This window comes from Convolutriloba macropyga, chromosome 2 (genome assembly GCF_964194025.1).
Source record: "Convolutriloba macropyga chromosome 2, txConMacr16.3, whole genome shotgun sequence".
NCBI lineage: Eukaryota > Metazoa > Xenacoelomorpha > Acoela > Convolutidae > Convolutriloba > Convolutriloba macropyga.
The window spans coordinates 26,059,130-26,084,045 of record NC_134469.1 but is presented as its reverse complement, the minus strand read 5'-3'; the positions used below and the strand labels follow the sequence as shown (position 1 = coordinate 26,084,045).

Here is a 24,916-nt window from a genome sequence, read left to right as displayed (position 1 = left end):
TCACAGATCGACAAATTTTTTTCAACACAACAATCAGAAAATAGAATAAACTAACTAAATCTCTGCAAATACTAATCATCAAAACAACAATGATGAGAGATATTTTAAAATGATACTTTCTTGGCTTTATTGTTTCAAGCATTACCAGAATCTAACCATTCAGTTGAGAAAAGTTTTGGTTTTCGAAGAAAAAATTGACAGCCCAGTATTTTTTTCTGGTTTTGGTTGATTTTAACTTATGTACCGTCAAACTATTGACGTTCTAGCTACCCTTTATGACAGGGAGAGAAAAAACGGGAAGTTATGTAGTTCCATGTACATGGAGATGGGGAGTATGTATTGTCGGATCAGTTTCGCAGTCATGCTTTGAACTGCATACCCTTTTAGTGGTTGTTTTTTGTACTCCCTCGTGTGCCTTGAACTCACGTTTGTAGGAGTACCACACATGAAAGTACTGGTGCGCGTGACCAATACTTTTGGCGGGCATATAACCGATTCCTCAAACCCAATGCTGGAACGTTCAGACCAATAAAAGACGACAATAAAAATTACCTCCGCTCACCCAAAGAAATTGCTGTGGAATTCAGGAAGATGCCCTTCGAGCTAGGCATATCCAAGAGGAAAAGTTCAATGGAGTTCACGAAGCTCACTTCAATGCAGCAGTAGCTTCAACCATTTTCTTCGATACTACGGAAAATGATCCCCTCTTCGAAGACATCTCCGAATGCAATCTTGTCCGCGCTTTAAAATTTTGCTCTCGCTCCTCTTTTTTCGACAATGATCAGATTCATCCTAAAATGCTGCAGAAAACCGGCACCAAATTATTAGAAACACTACTAAGACTCTTTAATATGTGCCTCAGGAAAAGAATCGGGCCCTGGAAATCCTCGAGAGTTATATTCAATAAATAAGCTGACAAAAAAATCAAACAATATCCCCTCCAGTTATCGGCCATTATAGATCGCTTCCCAAATTGGAAAGGTTTTTGAGCGAATGATCGACCACAGATAAAGACCACACGTCAATAGACATAATTTTCTTGAAGAATACCAGGAAGGTTTTAGATCTCGCAGAGGCATGCTTCGTTCGCTGTACCAACTACACCTTGAAGCGGAAAAGCTGAAAATAGCCATTTTAGCGCACTAGTAAATATCGACATGCAGAAAAGGCTTGAAAGTGTTTGGACCAACGGTCTGCTGTATAAACTCACAGGCTATAGGGTCAGCCGTAATCTGCTGACGCTCATGGAAACATTCTTACAAAACAGATAAGCTTACATTCAGATCGACTCCTTTTGCTCTGACGAATTCGAAGTCCAAATTGGTCTCATTCAGTGAAGCGTTTTGTAGCCAATCCTATTCATCTTGTTTATTGACGAATTCTTGATCAGCCCGCACAAAGTGTTCAATTAGTTGAATGATACATCGGTACTGGTTCATGCGTATTCGCCAGCTAACCTGGCAGACCAGCTCGGAAAAATGTGCTGTACGATAGAAAGTAGTTGCTTCAACTGGGAGATGAAAGTGAACAGATCAAAAACAGATAGTGTCACTCCACGCAGATGAACCTATACCATCTATAACTACAATCTATCGTAACGATCAATTATGCAAAGCGAAAGAATTCACAAAGTCACTAGAATTAATCGTCGACAGGAAAGTGACGTACAAGAATCATCACGTTAATGCTATCAGTAAACGACAGAAAAGTTGGAACGCGATCCAGCGGAAATGTTCGAAGGGATGGGGTCTCACACTTAACCCTGGTTTCCTTTACAAAACTGTTATCCAACCGCAACTCATCTATGCTTCCCTATTTTGGGCATTCTCACTTGAAAAAGCTGCAAGTGAAACAGAATGGCATAGTACTCAGCCAGTCACTGCTTGCATCAATGAATTGCGGCTGAGAAGATGGTTCTCACCTGATAGCGTTGCTGTCCTGGGAGTGTTCAGAAATATAATGCCAGTCTGCCACAGCAAGAGCCCCCTGAGCCTTGGAAATCCTTACTTAGCCAACAGAAAATGCAGCCTTTATTTTGGAAACACTCTTCTTTACGCAGAATTCAAATAGAGACATTCAGTGTGCATCACCCCTGTGTATGTTCGGCTCAGCTGAGGAAAACTCGACACATCGGTGGTTGCTTCCTCGAAATCCTCCATGATTACCTGTCTGGAAGGGAACAGTTTGTTCGAATGAATAGTTTTTCCTCTGCAACTCTCGAAGCTACAAGCGGTGTCCCACAGGGCTCCCTGCTCGAGCCCCTATTATTTTGCATCTTCATCAACCTGACTTGTTGAAATTCATCGAACCATTCATCTTTGCAGGCGACCTAAATCTCTTTTTCACAGGAAAAGCCGACTGGCAAATTCAAGAAGACCTGAACAGCAATCAGCAATGGGTGAAGACTAACAAAATGGATCTGGCAATTGAAAAGTGCTCTGTACTGAAAATCCACCACCATTCCGGAGATCTGATGTTAGGCACAAGCCAACTGCACAGCGCTGACTCCATCAAAAGATCTTGGTATTTTTGTAACCAAAGACATGACCTGGTCTCTACACGTCTCCGAAAGTTTCAAGAAAGCCAACAGGGCTCCTTACCTGCTCCGAAGAAACGTTTCTCCGAAAGTTAATGTGTCCGTCAAACTCGGACTTTACAAATCTATTCTTCTGCCAATACTGCTCTACGGAATGAACTGCGTACGATTGAGCCGTGGTTCAACCAGAGACTTAGAGAGCTTTCAAAAACGTGCCTTGAACTGGGTCTGCTATGAATCCAATCGAAGCTGACTCCAACAGCTACGTCTCCTCAACGTACTACCACTTCCGCTCTTCATTCAGTGCAATGACATTCTGCTCATGTCCAAACTACTTGTTGAAGGAGAACATAACATCAACATTCCCACTTGCAACCCTGAATCTGGTAGGTACACAATGGTTTTCAAGCTAAACAAGTGCAAGAACGAAAAGACTCGTGGAGAGTTTGTCTACCGTACATGCAGAATCATAAAAAGAATAAACGAAAGAATCCAGTTTGCCAATCCTCTCGGTCTAAAATCGCGAATAGTCAGCCTGATGTGGAAGTTTGTCGACAACAGATTCTCTGATTCCAACCCTTGCACATGGCAACTATGTTGCGACTGCTGTGACTGTCGCAACATTTGGACATCGTTCTAATCAGAAGTTATGGGAGAAATCCCTCTGGTGTCAAACCCCAGGAAGCCACAACAACAACATCACTTCTATTGCCGTCTATGGGCCAATGCAGACCAGAGAACATTGAAGAGAGCAATCTACTGACTTACGATGACTGCCAATCCCTCAGCAAGTTCATAGAGTCGACTGGAAAACTGAATAAGCAAATCACTCAGTGACTGTCACTCTACTTATTTCATCAACCCCGCAAACAAAACTAGCAAATGAGCTTACATCTTCCCACAAAGAGGGGGCTTTCTTAGACTTTATAATATATATAACCAATAAAGGCATATAGCAATTAAGGCATTTATTATACATTTAGTCAAATTAAAGCGTCTTCCATTTCAGAGTCAATTTGAGACCGGACCTTTGTAATTGTCAAATTATTGTCAAAATGCCGGTGAGTTGCTAATGTTCCAGAAAGTATTAATTAATGTTCGATGGTAGCAGATATTGATCAAAAAGTAATCAGACACGATCGCTAATTTCTAGTTTTGTCAATATGATGATTTTTAGCGACGATCCAGATCACGAAGTCCTGTATCTCGATCCAGAAGCCGTAGCCGTGAATACCGAAGGTATGTAAACAAAATGTAATTGCACAAATTAGTAACTTTTTTCAAAGCAATGTATCATCTAGGGAACGATCACCCAGTGATGACCGAAGACGTCGTCGAAGTCGTAGTCGTTCACATGGAAGGAGAGCCGAGAAGGTAACCTTAAAATGAAAATGCTTTTCTTTGTCAACTATTTAATCAAAAATGGATTTTTTAGGGAGGAGTTGCGCCGTCTAAGTGTCTCGGAGTATTCGGATTAAATGAAAGAACCACCGAAAGAGACATCGAGAAATTTTTTGGTGACTACACTGGATATATGAACTGCAAATTAATAAAGGATTACATGTCAGATCGAAACCGTGGGTTTGGATTCATTAATTTTGAAACTCAGGACGACGCAACTTACGTAAGTATCATCAATTATATATCTATTGTTCTGGAGCTCAAACTAAATATACTGAGATAAGATAGTACATGTAATTTCTTGTACCGATTTCAAATCCTGGATGGATAGTATGTGTACCTTTTTAATAGCTGTGATAGCTGACTGGAGCTATTATTGGCCTTCTCTTGTTTTTTTTTGCGACTCGATTAGAAGTTGGTGATCAGTTTTCAGGTCCGGTTTTCAGGACCGATTTTTTGCTTCACGTCTACGACTCCTGGTTATTACGACTCGAAGAGGTGTTTCCTGTTTTTAACGACTTGAAGAACAGTTTTGGAGTTTTGTTCATAAGTGAGCGAGTTAAAAAACCCGGAGGACCGGGAATGAGTTAAGTTTGAAGAAGTAGTTTTGATGAACAAATTCTAAGAGCGGAGAAAAGGAAGTCGTTGTTTTGTTCATAGCTTCTTTTGGAGCAAGATGAGAAATATATGCGTGAAAAGTTTTTGTTCACGAGCGGCCTTGTCAAGCTGATTTTGTTCCAAAATTTTATCTGAAATGCTATTGTAGACTGAATTAATAATATTCAAGTGTTAGCGCTAATTTGAACTATTTTGTCAACTTTTTTACAATTTATGTTTTTAGTGCAGTTTTTGGTAGTTCATAGGCAGTTTATATTACGAATTCAATAAGGTTTTTTGGTACAAAGGAGTTTACTTCTATGGAATTTGGCAAATAATATTTGAGCAATTGATTTCAATTTTTCTCACATTCTTAGTTTTTTCGCCTTTTTTGAGAGATGGCTTTGAACTTACCTGGCTTGTATAATATTGTTCTGAATGAAAAAGTCATTGAAAATTTTTAATTGCTCTCGAACGAAGTTTGACGCAATTATTGTAAATTTGTTTGTCTTTTTCTATGCAAAATTTTCTCTTGGCCATTTTGACTTTTCGAGTGACTTTTACGCCCCTAAGTTTTTCATTTTGCGTATCTCAATTTCTCCTTCATTAACAAGTGTCAGCAGCTGAACTCAAGTGCCGCCAGTTCGCTTCTACAAGTCAAATGAAAAGTGGGTCGAAATTATTAGTGGTTATACTGGTATATAATGACCTCTAATGACGTCTTTTGAAGCCCCCATAGTGAATTTTGTTACCCAGTAACGCAGTAGATGTTTGGCAAAGTTTTTTTTGGTAATTTAAGGGTGTTTTGCTCTAATTTGAAGGTATTTCACCCATTTTGTCTATTTATAACTATTAACTATAACTATTCTTGGATAATTATGTTGTTGTTTTTTTTGCTTTTATTGGAGCTGTTTTTAAGCCTAAGGTTCTAAGACTTTTTCCATCACAAATTGACAACGCTTTTTTGTTGTAAAGAATTTGACATATAATTGATTTTTTTAACAATTTCTCTCAATTTATTGGAGTTTTCTCTTTTTGAAATGAGAAATGTTTTTGAGCTGTTGGCTTGTCTAGTATTATGTTAGCAACTTTATTATCTAAAATGTTAAAGGTAAACTTAATGCTTTTATGTTTACGTTTTGACTAATTTTTCTTTTGTTTTATTTAAAGCTGTTTTCTCTTTTATGATGAGTTATACCACCAGCATATATTAGAAACGTGTAGCAATTATATTAGTCATGTGGTCTTTTTATGAGAGTTTTCGCTAGACCGATTTTCCGTCTGACTTGAGTTTTTGTCGCGCAAAAACCAGATTAACAGGTAAAGCCCAGATGGCAGTAAGTAGCCGAGCAGCTCTCTTAGAGCCTTACTAGTCAGTAAGTATGCGACCCACATAAACTTTTTTGAGGAGACAATTTCATGGTGTGAAGTGCGGCGCTTAGTCTTATTTCTAAGTTTGACTGCCCTTAACCTCCCCTCCGCATACTCCCCCTCTTCAAGCCCTCCCAACCCTACCCGCCCATCGCTTAACCGCGTCAAATGCTAGCATCGCTAAGCCCCAGCTGCGTACTGCCAAAGCCAACTGCTCGACGGCCGTTTGATAGCAATTCGCATACGTTAGTCGGTTATGTTTTGTAAAATTATTTTTTGGCGAAGACTTCGACTTCCTTCCGGAATTATTCCGGCAATGTTTATTTGATGGGTGGAGCAAAAATTTAAACTGTAAATTGAAGTAGTAAATAAAATTTCGCGGAATGAGTAGGTTTGTTCATTCCGCTTTTCAAGAGAGAAAAGTATGTGTAAAAACGTTTCGGACAGGCGAGAGAATTTTGTTCACGTGCGGAATTATCATTCGCCTTCCTTTTTAAATTCAACATTGTTTTGCAATTTAGTTTTTTTAGTTCATTTGTAATTGTTAAATTGCGTTGGATTGGTTCTAATATTCAGAAGAAAAAGTTTGTGTGACGCATGTTTGTCTTCCATCATTTTTTGAGTAATTTTTCTACATATTTTTGTCCCGTTCTTCAAATTTTTTAATTGTGCAAACATGAATTGATAACGTCTTGTTTGTATGCATTTAGAAACCTGTTTTTCTTTTGTTTATTTCTGTGATAATTGGCTTTTAGTTGAGAAATTGGACCAAATTTAAGATTTTGCCACAGCTTAGGCTGCTTAATTAAGTTTTCTGTTTTTTTTTTTGCTTTTTTACGGCCAGAAAAATTTGAGTAGACGACCTTCAGTTTCGTGGTTTTGATTTTTTCAAGAATTGTAAGGTTCTTTAAAGGGGCTGGTTGCTTTGTTTTCCCCTCTTGTACCATCATATATGCCATTTGGTTCTTTTATATCATGAAATTATTTTTTCAATGGCTTAAATTGTCCTATCGATTTTTAAGTTGCTCTCAGAGTTCCTGTTCTTTCAACTTGAGTCTTCTACTGAGTCCTCCGGCTATGTTTTTTATAGGTTAAATGTAACTGAATCAGGATGTAAAAGGCTGCTGAACAAATGCTAAAAGAGAAAAGGAGTTGTTTTTCTTGATAAATTGTTTCGAGAGAACAAGAAAAACAGGTGTGAAAAAAATGCTCGTTGATTGAACCAATTTTATCGTGTGCTACTTTCAAAGCTGTTTTCTAGTTTTAGCTACTTTTGTGGGTTCATATGAACGGTCTCGCATTTAAATGATTTTTTTTCTAGTTTTTAAGACGCAATTTCTATTTTTTGTCATTTTGCCTATTTGGAGGTTTTTTCTGCCTTTATTTTGACTATCATCAATTTAAAAATTCTTCGTATAAGGAAAATCATTTTATTAGTCCTAATTTGTCCTCTCTGTTTTGAAATCGATTTCTTGTCGCTAAAAGGAGTCTGTCGATTGTGTGACGGGCTTTCCCCCTACTGATATTTTATCGTTAAATAGTTCCTTTTGTTTGCACTATGGCTTTTTAATGTAGGTGAAGATGAGGTTTTTCATTGGATTTTTTCTGACATGAACGCAACAATTCCAGAAACCATTGGGAGTGAGTTTTTCAAACAAATTTTGCGACAGATTTTTCAACTTCATTTTTTCCTCTTATCTCTGTCTATATATATATATATATAATTTCTATTGTTTTGACTATCATGTTTTATGTCTTTAAATGGAGAGAACATTATCTGGCTGTATGCGGAAATTATTTAACTAAGAGGCGCAACTTGTGGAGGTTTCTCGAAATAAATTAGTTTCTTCTTTTTCGTCTTCTGCTTCTTTTATTTACCTCATCTCCTTGCCTGATTATTGAAGTGAAGTGAACTGCTTGCTATTGTACGTAGATAGCTGCAGTTCTGGCCATTTTTTGTTTCAAGTTAACTTTTGAGTCTTCCAGCTAATAGATCGTTATTTGAGGGCAGCTTCTAATAATTATGATTTAGGTTATCAAGTTAGAACTTCATGGGTTTTTTTAAGTTTTTTCGGTTTTATTTTTTTCATTGGTATTTTGAAACTACAAAGCTATTGCGACAATTCTCTGAATTTCTGCCAGCCGTGGTTTAAAGTTTACACATTTTTGAGTGAAATGCAGTTGTTTTCTTAACAGGGCGGCTCGCGTGTCTGTGCGTAGCACAGAATGTTCCAACATACCTCTCAAGTTTGCGAACACAACTTAAATTGTGCTAGAGAAAACTTTGGTAGCATCCGAAAAAACCCGGGAGACATAGTACCCTAATGTGAGGTTGCTTCGGCCCGTTTCCTTCATGCAATGCCTGGGGGGGGGATGTTAGCACTCAAGAAAGAATTGAAAGGGATTTTGCTAATGAGAGAAGTTGATTAACTAAAGTTAGGCAAACTAGGATAAGAATTTTGGAAATGTATCTGAAGCAAGACACTTAAATTTGAGGGAAAAGCATCATTTTTCATTGTACTAGTTTTCCAGATACATTTCGGTGACTTAATTTCAAACTAATCAAATCAATTCAGCTGCCTCGAGTTTTTAATGCTTTCATTTTGTTACTCCGGGTTCTCTGAAGGTGATTTAAAGCAATTAGAGAACTGCTTTTGTCCGTTAAACAGAAATTACCTTCAATAATAATGGTTTATTGTTGTCCATAGTTTGAAAGTTATTCAGTCTTTATTTTGTAACGAATTTTGATAGCCGACCGTCTCGTCTTCTCAGTCGGTTATTATAGCTGCCCTATTTTTAGCAGTCGAAGAGAAGTATTGGAGAAGTGTCTTTCTTTAAATAAATTTTATCGGAAATTTGTTTTTTCCCTCTGTTAAGTGGTTTGAATAGTCAATAATTATAAATTTAAGCATGTTCGCGTTGTTTTATTTTTTCGAAATATCCGAGTTTTAAGGTTTCTCTGAGGTTTTTTAGCTTGTCTGTTGCTGTGTGAGCAGTTTGGTTGTTCCAGTTCATAGAAAAAAATTTTTGTTGCTAGGAGTACTTGTATTATATAAAGAAGTATTGGAACTTTTCAGAATTTTTAGTTCAATTGCTTACTTTTTTCTCATTTTTTGACTGATTTTTAAACGCTTTATCGGTCGTTTGTAAAGCTTTCATAGGAGCAGTTGGTTGAAAAGTTAGTTATTCGTGATCGAAAGGCACCTTCTAGTTGTTTCCGGAAATCTTCTGGCTATGTATTTTTACTTTGTCGAGCAGCAATTTAATTCTCTTTACCTTAGTTCACAGCTGGTTCAACAGTTTGAGAAAAATCTTTTTGAATTCTCTAGGCTAGTTCCACTCTTTCTTATTCTTCTCAAAGTGCGTTTAAGCAGCAGTTGCTCGCCGATGGAATCTAGAATCAACCAAGTCATAATATAAAACGAAATCGAAAATAGAAACGGGATAAACCAAGGAAGCCCAAGTTTAGATACCCGCTGCTTGAATTTTGGATACCCGCTGGTTGAAGAATGTCTTAGTTACCATCTATAATTTTTATGGCTTTTAATACTAGCCCCTGTATCCCCTCATAAAGAAACAGGAAAGTGTCTAACTATCAAATGAAAATGTTTTTCAATGCACTTCAAAAATGTTTTTATACGACAATAAATTTTCTTCATTTTACCTGTTACTTCAATCGGGGCTATGCAAATCAATGGCGGCTATTTTCTGGCAATTTGCCAGGTGTATTTTGGGTACTGTTGGTTTTTCGTGCAGGATTCATCGTAGAAAGATGAATTTTCCGAGCAATTTAACCACTTTTTCAATGAATTTAGGCGCACACTTGATTTTTGCTGGATGAAACTTCGATTCGCATTCGGAAATTTAGATTTTCACGGTTAATTAGCATATAGAAGCATCAATGTGCCTCATTTGTAGTTTTGGTGCTCGGCTAAAGTTTTTTAATTAAAGTTCTGGCCATCCGCTCAAGAATCTATGCGGAGCCGGATTCTGGTAGAAACAATTAGTTGCTTGGAGGTTTTAAAAGGACTGTAACCTTAATTTGATTGAAGATAAGAAAATCTTAAGGGATAATCTATGTTTAATCTCGTGCTGAAGTTTGTAAGGCTTCAGCCACTGCTAGTAATGCTGCTAACTTCTTGTCAAGAGGGCTCAATTAACCTAAAACTCGCAAAATTTTAAGATCTAGCAAAACTTACCAGGAAGACTCAAGTTTTGAAGAATCAGATTTTAATCTGTTTTGAGAGCCAACTGCTCTTGGTAACAGTTTCTAATGGTTCTAAATACAACATGGTTGCACTATTCAGGGTAAATTTAGTTAAAGTAAATAATCAGGTAAACATCGTTAAGCCACTAACAATTGGGTTAAAGTTAATAATCAGGTAAATATCGTTTATAGCATCATTGCTACTTGTTTCTGATTGGTTAATCAAGCAAAGTGATTTAAGTCATTGTTTACATAGTAAATGTCAAGTTACTGCAATATTTACTTTTGTTGACATAAGCATGGATGGTTTTTACGTAGCTCTTAATGCCTCAAATGTAGGGTATTTGCCCATTAATGATCACCTGAAGTATCATCACCTAAAGAAATTTGACAATTGATGACAAAAGTATTCAAAAAATGCCAATTTTGCACCGTAGAAGTTGTAATACCCACATCTGTGGATTTGATGCCATAAAGTTTGTTGTGTCCATGAATAGCTTAGAGGTTACCCTAACCGTGTGCCATAACCTCGGGTTCCGCAGGTTTTTCCAAAATTGGGGTGTAATTTTTCAGTTTTGACTATTTTTGAGTTTTTCAGTTTTGACTATTTTTGAGTTTTTTTCAGTTTTGACTATTTTTGAGTTTTGACAAATTTTTTGAGTTTTTTTCAGTTTCAAACGTTATTTCTTGCTGTCTGGTGGCTTTTGTAGCTGATTTGAAGTGGCGCCAACATAGTAAATAAAAGCATCATTGTGCATCAATTTTAGTTTTGGTGCTCGATTAAAGCTATTTAATTAAAGCGATGGCCATCCTGTGCTATTAAGGTCTTGTAACTAATCGGTTCGTTCTGTTCACAGCTGTCTTAATTATTTTAGATCACGTACTCAGAACTTTATTTCTCCTTTTCACCCGAAATTTGTTGGTTTTATTACATTAGCGTTAATGCTTTTTTCAGGTCCGTGACAGGTGCAATGGAAAGGAGCTGCATGGCAGGATAATTCGAGTGGAGTACTCGCTGTCTCAGAGAGCCACAACACCCACTCCTGGGATGTACTTCGGCGTTCGAGCGAGGTACTGTAATGCAAGTGATCGCCTGTCTCGTATTTTGGGTTGCGTTTATTAAATGATGTCAAATATGTGTGATTCAAAGGGCGCAGTTAAATAAAAACAGTTCTTGTACAGGCCTGTCAGCTCAGAGTAGCAAAGCAAACGTCTGGATTCCAATTGATCAAAGAATCCAATTGAAATCAGTTGCTATCAGTCATGCCCTCTGGGTCCTGAATTTCCAAAAACCGGCTTCGATCAATCAATTCAGTAAACCTCAATCAGATCAGTAGTCCTGCAGAAACAGTATTGGCTGGTACCAGCTGCAAAAAGTTCTTGATTAAGCAAAAATGTGCTGCGGACATGATCTCAATTTGGCAGTTCAGTTGTGACTCGACTGACCACCAAGCGTTGCTTTATTGGATCTCTTTGAGTGAGAACTTGGGTCTCTTTGGTTTAATTAAACAGTCATCTATCGTAGCAATTTCAGTCGCTCTCAAAGAGCACCTCAGCACAATTCAGCTCAGATAATCAGCATTTAAAATCAAGTTTAAAACATTACAGGCAAGTTGCGTGTTGTGAATCTCATGTTTGTTCAAGGGTTCTTTCATTTCCGTTTACAAATTCCCGCGATAAAACTATCCCAATTTCAATTTTTTTCCAAATATGGAAAGAAAAAACTTACACCTTAAATTAGCGCAGGTTATTTTTTGCCACCAAGTTTTGCCGTGGGTATTCTGTAAGCTATGAAATTTTGAGAAGTCTTCAGATAAAGAACGGTTTGCTTTGTAACACTGTGTTGTTTAATTTAAGTATAGAATGTTCTTGAACTTTAAAAGCTATTTCGTAGTTGCTATTTCTATTACAAATATTTTTCTTGACGCTGTTTAAACATTATTCTCTATGATAGCGGTACAGCCGCACCTCTCCGCGAAAGTAATGTTCCCGGATGATGATAGGATTACGTTAAACTCTGGCGGTTGTTTGGGTGGCTATAATGACATATACAGAAACCTTTTTTCTTAAACAAACGGTTTTCTTGCAAAAGTGTCTTAAATTTTTCTCTTGTGCGTATTCAGAAGAACAGCTCTAATTAATTGCCTGTATATGTATAGGGATGAAAGAGGAGACGCAGCTCGCCCCTACAGAGAGAGGAGGGGAGGTTATGGAGGGGGTGGTGGTGGATACGGAGGCAGAGACCGAAGAGATTACAGATCCCGTTCCAGATCTCGATCTCCATACTACAGTAAGAACTTCAATGCTTCCTCTTTGTTTTCTTCATCTTGTCATCACTAGCTCAATAATTCCAAGAACAAACCTGCAGCATTTCCGAGTGACCTTAATTTTGACGTTAGGGGTGACGACGTTCAAATCTGCAATCAGGAGATAAGGTTAATAGGGAGGGGAGTATAGGTAGGTGGATGAGGGGGAGGTGTTAGTAGTTGAAGGGTCCAAGCAGGGCTTCATCTGGAGCATATCAAACTCCCTGTCCAATACAAGTTTTTCTTGTCATGAGGAATCGATTTTGTCTCCCGCCCGAATTTTTAATTTTCACTAACAGGCAATGAAGACTATTTTGGTACAACTGAAGACCGGAATTGCTAATGTTTGAGATCTTAGAAGCGTTTCAATTGTAGCTCTTATTCCAATGGGAAAATGAATTATTTCTTCCTTGATTAACGCGCTTTATCTCATATTTCACATTGAAAATTAACTGCATTCTTTATTTGACCATTCAGAAATTATCAGGTATTAATATTTGTTTTACTCAAAATTGTTCAATGATATTTAGGACGTCGATGAGGTGGAAAAGAGTTGGTGACCAAAAGTGCAAACGACCGAACTTTTGCTAGTTTTCTAGACAGAGAAGAAAAGTCTTTTTGACCACTATTTGCCAAACTGGACTATTGCATACTTGATTGTAAACACGAATGGTTTTGTTTGTCATTGTTATTTTTGTCATTATTTATATCTGAACATAATTGTAGTTTGATTGACATAGCTGCTAATCTTCTCTGCAAGCGCTCAGTGTTCAACCAAACCCTTCATATTGTGCGTTTTATTTGAGACTGTATTGTCGCGTGTTGTATTGTGTAAAGATTTATTGTAAAACCGAAAAGATCCGTGTCATTTTTAAACACCCGGCAAAAAGTTACACATTCTTTAGGAGAGGGCGTCGACACAAATGATCGCAATAGTCTTTTTAATACTAACGGTAAATACTATAGTTCAGATGGAAAGAGAAAATTTTGCTAGAGCTTGTTAAGGTAGTGTTTACTTGGTGAGCAGAGAAGAGAAATGCTATGCCATAATTTACTTGTTTCATATTGAGACGTGGTTTTAAAAGACAGCTTCGTAATTCACTTCTTTCTTTTATATTCCTTTTCTAATTGATGACATGCTCGGAAACAACTCATAGCCGTTCCAAGGATCGTAAGAATTCTTTGACCGATTTAAAAACATTGATACGATCAGTTGAAAACATCAAATTATCGATGGTCTTAAATATATCTATTGTCTAGACATTTCCTTCACTTTACAAGAACTATAGAGGGAATTTCAGTGCTGAAACAGCTGATTTAGATGTCAGATTTTCCGTACTCTAAAGTAAGCACTTCGAGAAGAGTACAAAACAAATGGGGAGCAAATTACATTAAACAGTTGACTTTTTAAGGGCAAGATTTTAAAATATTTGAAATATGATTTTGAACTACACTCGAATTAAGTATTTGTCGATAAAGGAAGTTGTATGTCTTTTAAATTCAATTTTTGTTCGACCAATATGTTTTTGCTGCTCACTTCGCTGAAGACTTCTTTAATGTTGTGACTTTCATTACTCTCATTCAGAATTCTGCAGCTGAAGTGTATTTGCGGCAGTTTTATCCTATGTAAAGGCGTGAGCTCTAAAATGGGACAAAATTTTTGCATGTTTAAGGGGCCTTTCGGAGCGCATAATAAAGCGCGGCATTCAGCAGCATCGTTAAGCGAACACATCCAGAGGTCAATTGCCTAAGGCGCAAAGTAGATGGGCGAGAACCGAACCCTGGACACAAGACTGTTAGCCAGTTGCAGTGATCACGAGGCTATAAGGGCTTGAAAGTATGCTCGCCCAGAGGGAAGATTTACTGTCATGCATAATACGTGTTTTTTAATTGCTCTCGAACGAAGTTTGGAACTTTTATCGTAATTGTGTGTATGTTATTTTGGAAAATTTTAGTTTTACAGATTCTGGGCTTTTCTAGAACAGTTTTGTCTTTCAATTAGGTTTTTCTCGCCTTTTTGCTGGATCGCCGTTGCTCTCAATCTGAAATATGGTTATAACATAAAAGCGATTGCAAGAAACAGTGGTTAGTAGCGGTTAAAGCGCAGTTCGTAAGATGAAAGACTGCTTATCAGAGGATCAAGGGTTCGAGCCCTTGTCGAGTACCTTCCCTTTTTAGCCGTGAATATTTCTAATCTACACCATGCTGCGTGGCGTTCGAGAGCAATACTCACGACGTTAATCTGTTAAGGTTCCCGTGTTCGTTTGGGGGAATTGAAATGGCATTTTTTCCACTTTGTTGAAATTCTTTTTTCCTGTGCCTAAGTCTTTTTTGGATCATTTTATTTTTCTTTCTTCTGTCTCTCGTTTTCGTTTTTTTCTTTCTTGCTTTGTTTCTGTCTATCTCATTTTATCTTTCTCTCTGTGTGTTTCTTTTCTTTCCTTCCTTCTTTCCCTTTCTCTCTCTCTCTCTCTCTCTCTCTCTCTCTCTCTGTCTGTTTCCTTCTCCATGTACTCACTTCTCTTTCTCTCTGTCTCACTCGCTTTCTTTCTTTCTCTTTGTACGCTGAAAATATCGGTTGCCGAATATTGTCTGATCAAGAAAACCAGTTGAGCATTTAGTCCCACCTAGAAACGGGAGTTCAAAACAACATATATCCGAGAGCTACATACAGATTGCGTCTCTCCTCCACGATTTCTTTTGGCTACGCACAGGTTGAGTTTTATTATAGCTGCTGGTTTGTTCTTCTATTACTATTATCAGAAAATTGCTTATAAGCTAAATTTTGAGCAATTTAAGTGTTGACAAGCCTTTTTCATTAGATATCAGTCTCACCTGAACGATGATTAACAGCGCTCATACCTTAAAATGTTTTCAAGGGCCCTTAATCATTCGGCCTTGCATAAAACATGCGTTTTGAGACGTGCTGTACCGCCATTTTAAAGGTACTAATCTCTACATGTCGAATTTATGTCGAATAACAAAAACAAGAGAGCCAAAAAAGCCATTAATCAAAATTTTGCTGAGGTAGAAAAGGCAATAGACAAGTGCCATAAGCATCGGTAGCGTGAGGGATAAAACCTGTCTGTTAGGCGAGGATAATGGGTTCGCGCCCGAGTGGGCGAGAAAAATGGCTACTGTATTCTTGTCCGAAAATTTTTGTAATTGTTTTTAATACTCTTGTCTGTATTTTTCTTCCCTTCTCTGATTCTTATCTTTTTTTTGTGATTATATGTTTTCCTTTCTTATATTTTTAATTGTAAATAGCACTTGAGCGCAATGGCTGAGAGCCACATCATAGCTTCACGGGCTTTAACGGCCCCTAATGATGCAGCTTACCGTTATACCTGGGTTTTGATTCACGCTATACCGCCATACTTAAGCTCCCAGTCTGAAAATGTTTTGAGTTCTTTAGGCAAGCCGCATAACAAAAACAAAAACGCCAAAATGGCCATTAAGCAAAAATTTGCCGATGTACAAAGTGCAGTAGAAAATGGCAAATACGTAGAGGTAGCGCAAACGATGGTTACTAACCTGGTGGGCATGGTTCCACGGCCGACTTGGTGCCAAAAATGGTTGTAATGTTCTTGGGTGAAAAATGTGCAAATGTTTTAACACCTTCCTGTCTGTCTGTCTTTCTTCCTGTTAGTCTTTTCTTTTTTCATATATTTCTTCCTTTATATAAAATTAAAGTTGCACCTAATTGTAATGATTAACAGCGCTCCCATTAGTTTTTTCACGGTCCGTAAACATGCTGCCTCGCGTAATACACAAATGAACACTTTTTAGGAAAATTGTTACTGCCTTATTCAATATCCTTATCTGCTTATTAAGCATTTCTCAGCATAAACAAGCTCATCCAAAAAGCTTTTGACCCAAATTTTCTGTTGTAAAAAGGGCAATTGAAAGCGATACGCATCGGTAGCGTAAAAAATAACAATAGCAATACACATCGGTACCGAAACGGATAAGACCAATGGCTGTCTCGGGTCGTGGGTTTGCGGCAAATTCGGCGCCAAAAGTGGCTGCAATGTCCTTGGCCCGAAAATTGGGTAATTGATGTTTTTCTTTCACTCCTCTCTGTTTTTCCTTTCTTTCTATCTCTTTTAATGCTTTTATCTTTTTTGTTAGTTTTTGCGTTCTATATCTTTTTATAAACAGTGTAGACAGCACTTGAGTTAAATTGGTTAACAGCGCTCCTAACTTCTAATTTTTAACGGTCCTGAAACGTGGAGCCTAGCGTAATGCTGCGTTTCAAGACGCTGTTTACCGCCGAATTGAAGGTCCTGGTTTTTCCACTTATAAGGCGTGCGGCATAGCATAATTAAGCGAGAAACAAACGCTATTGTCAAAAATTTGCTGATGTAGAAAGAGCAAAAGACAAGTTCAGTAAGCATAGTTAACGTAAGTGGTAAGACCTATGGCTGCTACACGAGGGGCAAGATTTCGAGCCCTAAGTGGTGCGAAACAGTGCTCTTAACTTCATTTATGCCTTCCTTTCCTTTAAATAATTTTCTGGTGATGCTTTGCGGGCCTGCTAGTAATAATCGATTTACGAAACGTGTGTCAAGATTGGCGTCAAGTCCTTGATCCAAATTTGGTATCTGTAAATTAGCGTGAAATTTGTTTTTTTTTTACTGAGCAGTGCCTTCAAAACTTTAATAGATTCAAAGACTGAAATTTAGTCAGAATATCAATTAGCAGTTTGCATTCTCAATAGCATCTTTCTACTCAGTAGTGTATATGAGGGGAGCAGAATACGTTTTAGGACTAATGACGTTTAATTGCTCCCGAACAACGTGTTTAGCATTTTTTAGTTGCTATCGAGCGAAGTTTATAGCAATTACTGTAAAAGTGTTGTCTTTCCTATGCAAGTTTTTTGGCAACCGTTTTTGCGCTTTTCTTCTAGAACATTCTTTGACTTCTCAAGCGAGTTTTTCACGCTTTCGGTCATAAGTTTTTAGTGATTTTTTTGTTCTCTATCTGCAGTACAGTTTGTTGCTAATAAAAAAACTGATTGCTGCCTAGCAAAGAGAAGGGCCTGATAGCCGATTGAGCAGTGCCTATGGCGAGGGTTCGGGAGACCCGTGGGTCGAATCCCGGCGTCCTCAACTATTTTTGCACTCATAAAGGAAAAATTTATCATGACTTCAGACCCTGAATTGAATTGCATCGCCTGTCGTTCTTGAGCAATTCTTCCGACATTAGTCGATTTATATTTGTAAACGTGTTGGTCTTTTTTGTTTTATGCAAATTTTTCGATTGAACGTTTTTGAACGTGCGCTTTTCTCTTAGAACAATTTTTAACTTCGCAAGAGACTTTCACGCTTCCGTTTTTGATTTGAGTGATCTTTTGTTTTTACGCTTAACTAAAGCTGGTGCGGCTAATATAAAATTAATTGACGCATAGCAAATATAAGGGCCTTATAGCCGATTGGGCAGTGCTTCTGGTGAGGGATCAGGAGGTGCAGGGTTCAAATCCTGATGTGGCCAACTATTTTTGAACTCATAAAAATTTTTATCTAGGCTACAACCCCTGAATTAAATTGTGTCGTCTGTCGTTCGAGAGCAATTCTTCCGACATTAGTAGGTTTATTTTTTAAGATGGGCTTTTACTGTCATTCTGATGCTTCCTTTGTGTTATTTAGCATCAACGTAAAAGAAGATCAATGGAGCATCGAGTATAGTAGTGTAAAAAATATACGAGTTTTTCAGTTTTATCAGAAAATCTGAATTCTAAGTTTTTGCAAATTTCAGGATACTTCAACTTTTTGACGTTGAGTAAGGTAAAATATCCTTTTTTTTCTAACACATGGGCAGGATACACTTCAATTTTTTTCACTGAAAGGTGATTTTTAGGAATATTTTAGGCATTTGTGCTCATTTGTCTAGTGGGAAATTGATAATAATGTTCTTGAAGGTATATGTATTGTTTATTGGTTTTGCACCAGTTTGTCGATTGAGTTTAGGATCGAAAACATTTAGCGAACGTGCTAGTGAACAAAATAAAATCGAGCGAGACTGAGAAAGCCCTGGACGCAGTTCGGCTTTCACTTCCTATAAAGTTTTCAAAATATTGCATTTCCACTTCGGGGTCAGGGATTATGAAGAGCATGCCTAGGACTATTGACTTTTTTAAAACGGTATTTGTACTGTGGCTATGCTTTGATTTTAATTTACACCTGTATAGAAGGAGACCAATAAATCATCATGCATCAGGCGATATCCTCTGTTCTGAAATAAATTCTCAGAATGGAGCCTGCAGTTTTTAGTCAGCAAAAAATGTGTTGCATATACCATCCAAACAAGATAATAATTTGCTCTGAGTATTAGTTTTCTTCTATTTTTGAATGGCAAATGCTACAATCTCAAGAAGCATGTGAGAATCTGCGCGGACTTTTTTTTCCACAAAGCCTAATTAATTTTCAATGCATCGCTTCAGAATAATTAAACTAAGCAGTATAAAAATTTGAAGTGGAACGATTTGAAATTTAAAGATCGAAGATTTTGACGAAATTCAAATAATTGTTTCACGCGCAGGATATTCTCTGTCTTTTTTTAAGTTCTCGGAGTGGAACCTGCAACTTTTATTCCGCAAAAATAGTGTTGCATTCACTTACACTATCAAAATAAAAAACTAATTTGTTCTGAGTAACAGTTCTTGTACATTTCTTGTCAAGCAAGTTTTTGCAGCTAAACTCTATTTGCGGCAGTTATGCCAAACGATTTTTTTAAAAAAAACGTGTGTCAAAAGTCGTTTCATATTCCAAAAATTACAACCAATATCTAGGAGAAGCTTTAATGTGTTTCGGAAACTGTTAGTGACTCATTTAAAACTTGAGACTTCCATTTAAGAGCAATTCAAGTGATGATAGTTGTTTCATCACTTGAATTAGTTGTTATAATGCCGCAAAAGCAGAACAGCGAAAAGCTGTACATCATTTACTTCTTATTACAATGACCGGATTTCAACATTTATCTGAGTTTGCGCAAACAATGTATGTTTTGACTTCCAATTTTGTTTGCGTGGGAGAAGTGATAAGATGTCAACTGTATTAGGATTCGCTGAAAGGTGCAATTTTTTGTCTTCTCGCAGCCCTGAAGATGAATTCTTTTGTTTTTCAAATGTATCTGGACTATCATTTTATTAACTGCCCTTACCTTCATAATAGAAATTTATATTATACATATTGCACGCCAGCTTCATGATAACTTATGTCACATGTACAGCTGCATGTACAGCAGATCTTAACAAGGAGGCTCGGTAATATGCGTTCGCAAATAGACACAACAAACCAAAATTCAGCTGAAACTAGGTAAGAAGTTTACAAAAAAGAGAAAAAGGGTTAGAAGAAAGAAAAAGTTTTGTATTTTTGAAAACAATTATTTTCAAGGTCATGGAAGTCATTAGATACAAAACGAAATAATCAAACAGGCTCGTTTATTTGTCCCAAAGAAGCCCTTGAGACAGGTAATTATTCAGAATATGTTTTACGTTTACAAAAAGAACATCAAATATAGACAAAAATCTATAAAAAATAGTTTTGTTGGCAAAATAACCGTGTCAAAGCCGGTAAAATCATAACGAATCCTTTAAAAAATTTCGATTTTTTACACTTACGCCTTTTCTCTTATCTAATCCTGCATATAAAATCAATGAGACCTGTCATTTTTCAGGAGATTTCACAACGACTAAGAAGCAAGTTGAAAACGCAAGTGATAGGCAAACGTAAAAAAACTCAATTAAATTCTTCGAAACTCAATCTCTAGGAGAAGCTTTAATGTGTTTCGGATTTTGTTAGTGACTAATTGGAATGAAGCTAGTTGAAAGTTGAGACTGCCATTTAAGAGCAATTCCAGAGATGATAGTTGTTTATTTTTCTTATTTTTCGTGGTCCCGGTATTATCATGCCGCAAAAGCAGAACAGCAAAAAGCTGTACATCATTTACTTCTTATTACAATGACCGGATTTCAACATTTATCTGAGTTTGCGCAAACAATGTATGTTTTGACTTCCAATTTTGTTTGCGGGGGAGAAGTGATAAGATGTCAACTGCATTGAGATTCGCTGAAAGGTCCAATCTTTTTGTTTTCTCGCAGCCCTGAAGATAAGTTCTTTTGTTTTTTTACTGTATCTGGACTATCATTTTAATAACTGCCTTTACCTTCATAAAAGAAATTTATATTATACATATTGCACGCCAGCTTCATGATAATTTTTACTTGCTAATATGTCACAAAAGTGCATGTACAGCAGATCTTAACAAGGAGGCTCGGTAATATGCGTTTGCACATAAAGTTCCGACACCGCTCATCCACATTTCTGGCATCATTGTGTACCAAATAAGTAACAGATAGAAAACCCACAAAAGTCAAGTATTTCAAAAGGTTTGCATCAACAAAAGTATCGCCTCCAACGCAAATACTTCAGTTGAGTAAAAAAATTCTGTAGTAGATTGATGAGGTATGCCGTTAATAAGAAAACGAGTCACGTCGAAAAGCAAAATCGAACAACAACAAATAATAATAAATCCAAAACTTTGTCCTTTTTTTAAAAAAAAAACCTTAATGACAAAGTCAAGATGATGACAAAGTCACCTGAACAAAGAACTTGTGCTTTACTAGAAAGATATGGGACCAGTCTATAATAGGGCTTGGTTATAATCAGAAGAAAAGAACAAAAACAGCAAAGTTAACAAATTCATTTATATATTTAAAAAAATAATTTTAAAAGTAATGAAAACCATTAGATATCAACTGAAAACGTCCAAATGTTTTATTATCGTTGATACCTATTTAGGAGGGCATTTAGACTTGTCTTTATTCAATTTCTTTCCGGTTACAAAATAAACAACAAATAGATACAGCAAACCAAAATTCAGCTGAAACTAGGTAAGAAGTTGACAAAAAAGAGAAAAAGGGTTAGAAGAAAGAAAACGTTTTGCATTTTTTGAAAACAATTGTTTTCAGTCGTGAAAGCCATTAGATACAAAACGAAATAAATAAATGTGCTAGTTTTTTGTCCAAAAGAAGCCTTTGAGACCTGTAATTCTTCAGAATATGTTTTATGTTTACAAAAAGAACATCAAATATAGACAAAAATCTATCAAAAATAAATTTAATTTTGTTGGCCAAAAACCCGTGTCGAAGCTGGTAAATTTCAAATAAATCCTTTGAAAAGCTTCGATTTTGTACACTTACGCCCTTTCTCTCATCTAATTCGCCATATAAAGTCAATGAGACCCGTCATTCTTCAGGAGATTTCAAACGACTAAAAGGCAAAGTAAAAACGACAGTGAAAGGCAAAAGTAAGAAGAAACTCTTAAATTCTTGGAAAAAAAGTGGTGTCGAATCCGTTAAAACCATAATATGCACCTTTAAAGATTTTGATATCTTCTATTGTGCCTCGATTTGAACGCCAGTAATGTGTTATAGAACAGTCAGTAATGTGAAAAAGTGAAAAAAACAAACGAAAAAAACCGTGAAAAACAGGTAAAGGCCTAAAAATAAAAAAGCCAATTCTGTTAGTATCAAAGCCAGAAAACAATAAATTAACGCCTAAAAAATCACAATAAAGATTATATATTAGAAGAAACATTCTTTTTGTAATGAAACTAAGCTACAAGTTGACCAAATTAAGAGAAAAATAGTAGTAAAGTACAAAAGGGCCCCTATTTATTTAAAAATCAAATAATTTTCAAAGTCAAAGCGACCATAATTTTTTGAGTTAAAAATTAGATATATTAATATGGAAGTGCTTAGAAAGCCAATTGGGTCTATCACCAATGAGCTTTTCTTTCGATTGCACTGTTCTTTATTTAACATAGAAAAGATCATTTTTTTTAAAAAACCGATTGATTACAAACCGATTTTTTTTCTGGACTGTAACAGTCCAAGATTGGACCACCGCCCTGCTATTGCTGTTCGTCCAGAAAAACACTTAATTTTTTCTATTTTTATTGATACAGATAATTTGTTGTGTTGGCGCCACTTCAAATTAGCTACAAAAGCCATTAGAAAGCAAGAAATAACGTTTGAAACTGAAAAAACTTGAATTTGGTCAAAACTCAAAAATTGTCAAAACTCAAAAATTTTACAAGCTGGGACCGAGGATCTGTACATCCTCCCCCCGATTTTTAGAAGGCAAAACCCGAGCAACCCGAGGTTATGGCACACGGTTAGGGTTACCTCTAAGCTACTCATGGACCCAACGAACGTTATTGCATCAGACCCACAAGTGTGGCTATTAGCACTTATATGGTGCAAAATTGGCATTTTTCGATATTTTGCTATTTATAGATGAATTTCTTAAGTTGTTTATTTTATGATAATTTGGATGACCATTAAAGGTCAAATACCGTACATTCGAGGCATTTACAGCCACGTAATAATCATCCGTGCTTATGTCAACAAAAGTAAATATTGCAGTAATTTGACATTTACTATGTAAACAATTACCTAAATCTTTTCTTGATTAACCAATCAGAGACAAGTAGAAATGATGTTATAAATGATAAATATTTGATTATTTACTTCAACCCAATTGTTTGAATGGTGAAACCGAATTGTATTTAGAAATATTAGAAACTGTTATACAGAGCAGTTGGCTCTCAGATTTACTAAAATTTGGCTCTTTAACAACTTTAGTCTTTTTGCTAAATTTTGCTAGATCTTAAGATCTTGAGATCTTGCGAGTTTAGTTAGTTGAGCTTACTTGAAGAGAAGTTAGCAACATTACTAACAATGGCTGAAGCCTTCAAAACTTCAGTACGAGATTGAACATAGAATATCACTAAGGATTTTCTTAATTTCAATCAACAAAATTAATACTACAGTCCTTTAATACGTCCGAGCGACTAATTATTTCTTCGAGATCGTTAGTCAATCGGACCCAGTGAAGAACCAGGCCGGCGTAAAACTCGAGAACCAGGCTGTGATATATCGGTTCCGCTGAGATCCTTTAGCAGCCGCAACATTTGGTTGGTCGACCCGGACATCACCAACAACACGAACAACAACGGTTCTTCAATTTAATTTGGTGGACTTGATCGAAATCTTTACGATGGCTGGAAGGAGCCCCGATAGACATTGAACAACGGCTGACTACAAGATGTCAGGCTAACTCAAGGAGAAAGTGAACACGCTGAATTGCTCAAAACATTTGACAGACACCTTGCTGATGTGAAAAATTAATTGGCTCAGAAGAAAACAGTCTCTGAAGAAAGAGGGTATCAATGTTTCTTCGAAACTTACGATGAACTCGAGGAAAACAGAAAAAAGCAGAGGTTACTATTAAAACCAATGTACTTCGAAATTTTCGACAGTGAAACCAAGCGTACTTTTGAAGAAAAAAGTAAAGTTTTGAGATGTGTAGTTGAAAAAATGCCCTGTCTCCGAGACATTGAAAGTTTGCGCACAGACGTCTTTGACTGTCGGAAAGACACCTTGAGGCTCTACACAATGTTGAAAAAAGGTGAACAGTTTTACGAAGAAGTAGCGAAATTGGGAGAGGAGTTGGGATCAGAAAATTTAGACGACCCACGCAGGCAAGCTTTGCGCAGTAAACTGGAACAGCTCGGAACGAAACTAGACTCAAGTTACGCAGCAATTATCCAACTAGTGAAGTCAAAGTTTGCTACGAATTGGTTGACAACTTTAAGCAACAATAAAAATTATTTTCAAGACCTACTAAAACAATATCACCAAACCCCAGAGAGTGGAAACCAAACATGGTTAGTTTCATCCACATCGGCTGCTGATAAATAAACGAAACTGTAATTGATACAGGAAATGGTGCGATGAAAAATGCCGAGGAGAACGTCGAGGTCTCTTCCAGGCTTTCTAGGCATCTACACAAGGAAGCAGAAAACAACCAAGTATCGCTAATTCGCCGTCACCGAGAAGGCGACGTATCGAAGAAATAGAGCTCGAAAACCTGAGAGCTAGAAAAGAAACAGAGCAACGACTGCGAGAGCGGCAGTTGGAGTTGGAGCAGGAGCGTGAGGAAATAGAACTTCGTCGTCAGCAAGAAGAATTGCGTTTGTAGCAACTACACAAACAGAGAGAACAAAATTTACAACAACAACAACAACAACAGGAGTTACGTCTAAAAATACAACAACAAGAAGACGAACTGCGTCTTCGACAGCATGAGCGAGCCCTTGAAAACGAAAGAAAGAAAGCAGAGGAAGACGAGGAACAAAGACGTCTGAAACTTGAGCTGACCAAAGGAAGCTCAAGGGCATCTGGATCAGTGGCAGATGAGATAGAAAGTGTTGGATCAAGACGCAATCAAAAAAGAACAGCAGAGTGAGCAGAATCAGTGGCTCAACAGTCTGTTCCTAGACGGCGACAATCTCCAAACGTTGTTATCGACCCTCCAACGAATGTCACACAGAACAGAGCTGACAAACGTTTCAGTACCTAACCGAAAACTACCTCGCTATTCCAACCGGGTGAAGGACTTTTCTCAACGCAACTGACAGAACCGAGCGTTC

At 37.0% G+C, this 24,916-nt stretch overlaps 1 protein-coding gene across 2 annotated transcripts in view; it reads left to right on the top strand.

Annotated features, from left to right (window-relative positions):
- LOC142358572 (proteasome subunit beta type-3-like) overlaps positions 1–24,916 on the top strand; it is a 361,488-nt gene that overhangs the window by 76,045 nt on the left and 260,527 nt on the right. Inside the window, exons 2-8 of one of the 2 annotated variants that reach the window (XM_075409989.1) lie at positions 3,544–3,597; positions 3,714–3,775; positions 3,838–3,910; positions 3,972–4,160; positions 11,068–11,183; positions 12,272–12,402; positions 12,949–13,233. The exons of the other annotated variant lie outside the window; for it this stretch is intronic. Of the exons in view, the coding sequence (XP_075266104.1) occupies positions 3,592–3,597; positions 3,714–3,775; positions 3,838–3,910; positions 3,972–4,160; positions 11,068–11,183; positions 12,272–12,402; positions 12,949–12,959 (588 nt within the window). The 5' untranslated portion in view covers positions 3,544–3,591 and the 3' untranslated portion in view covers positions 12,960–13,233. Of the gene's footprint in view, positions 1–3,543; positions 3,598–3,713; positions 3,776–3,837; positions 3,911–3,971; positions 4,161–11,067; positions 11,184–12,271; positions 12,403–12,948; positions 13,234–24,916 lie in introns of those variants that run through there. 2 annotated transcript variants of the gene reach the window in all.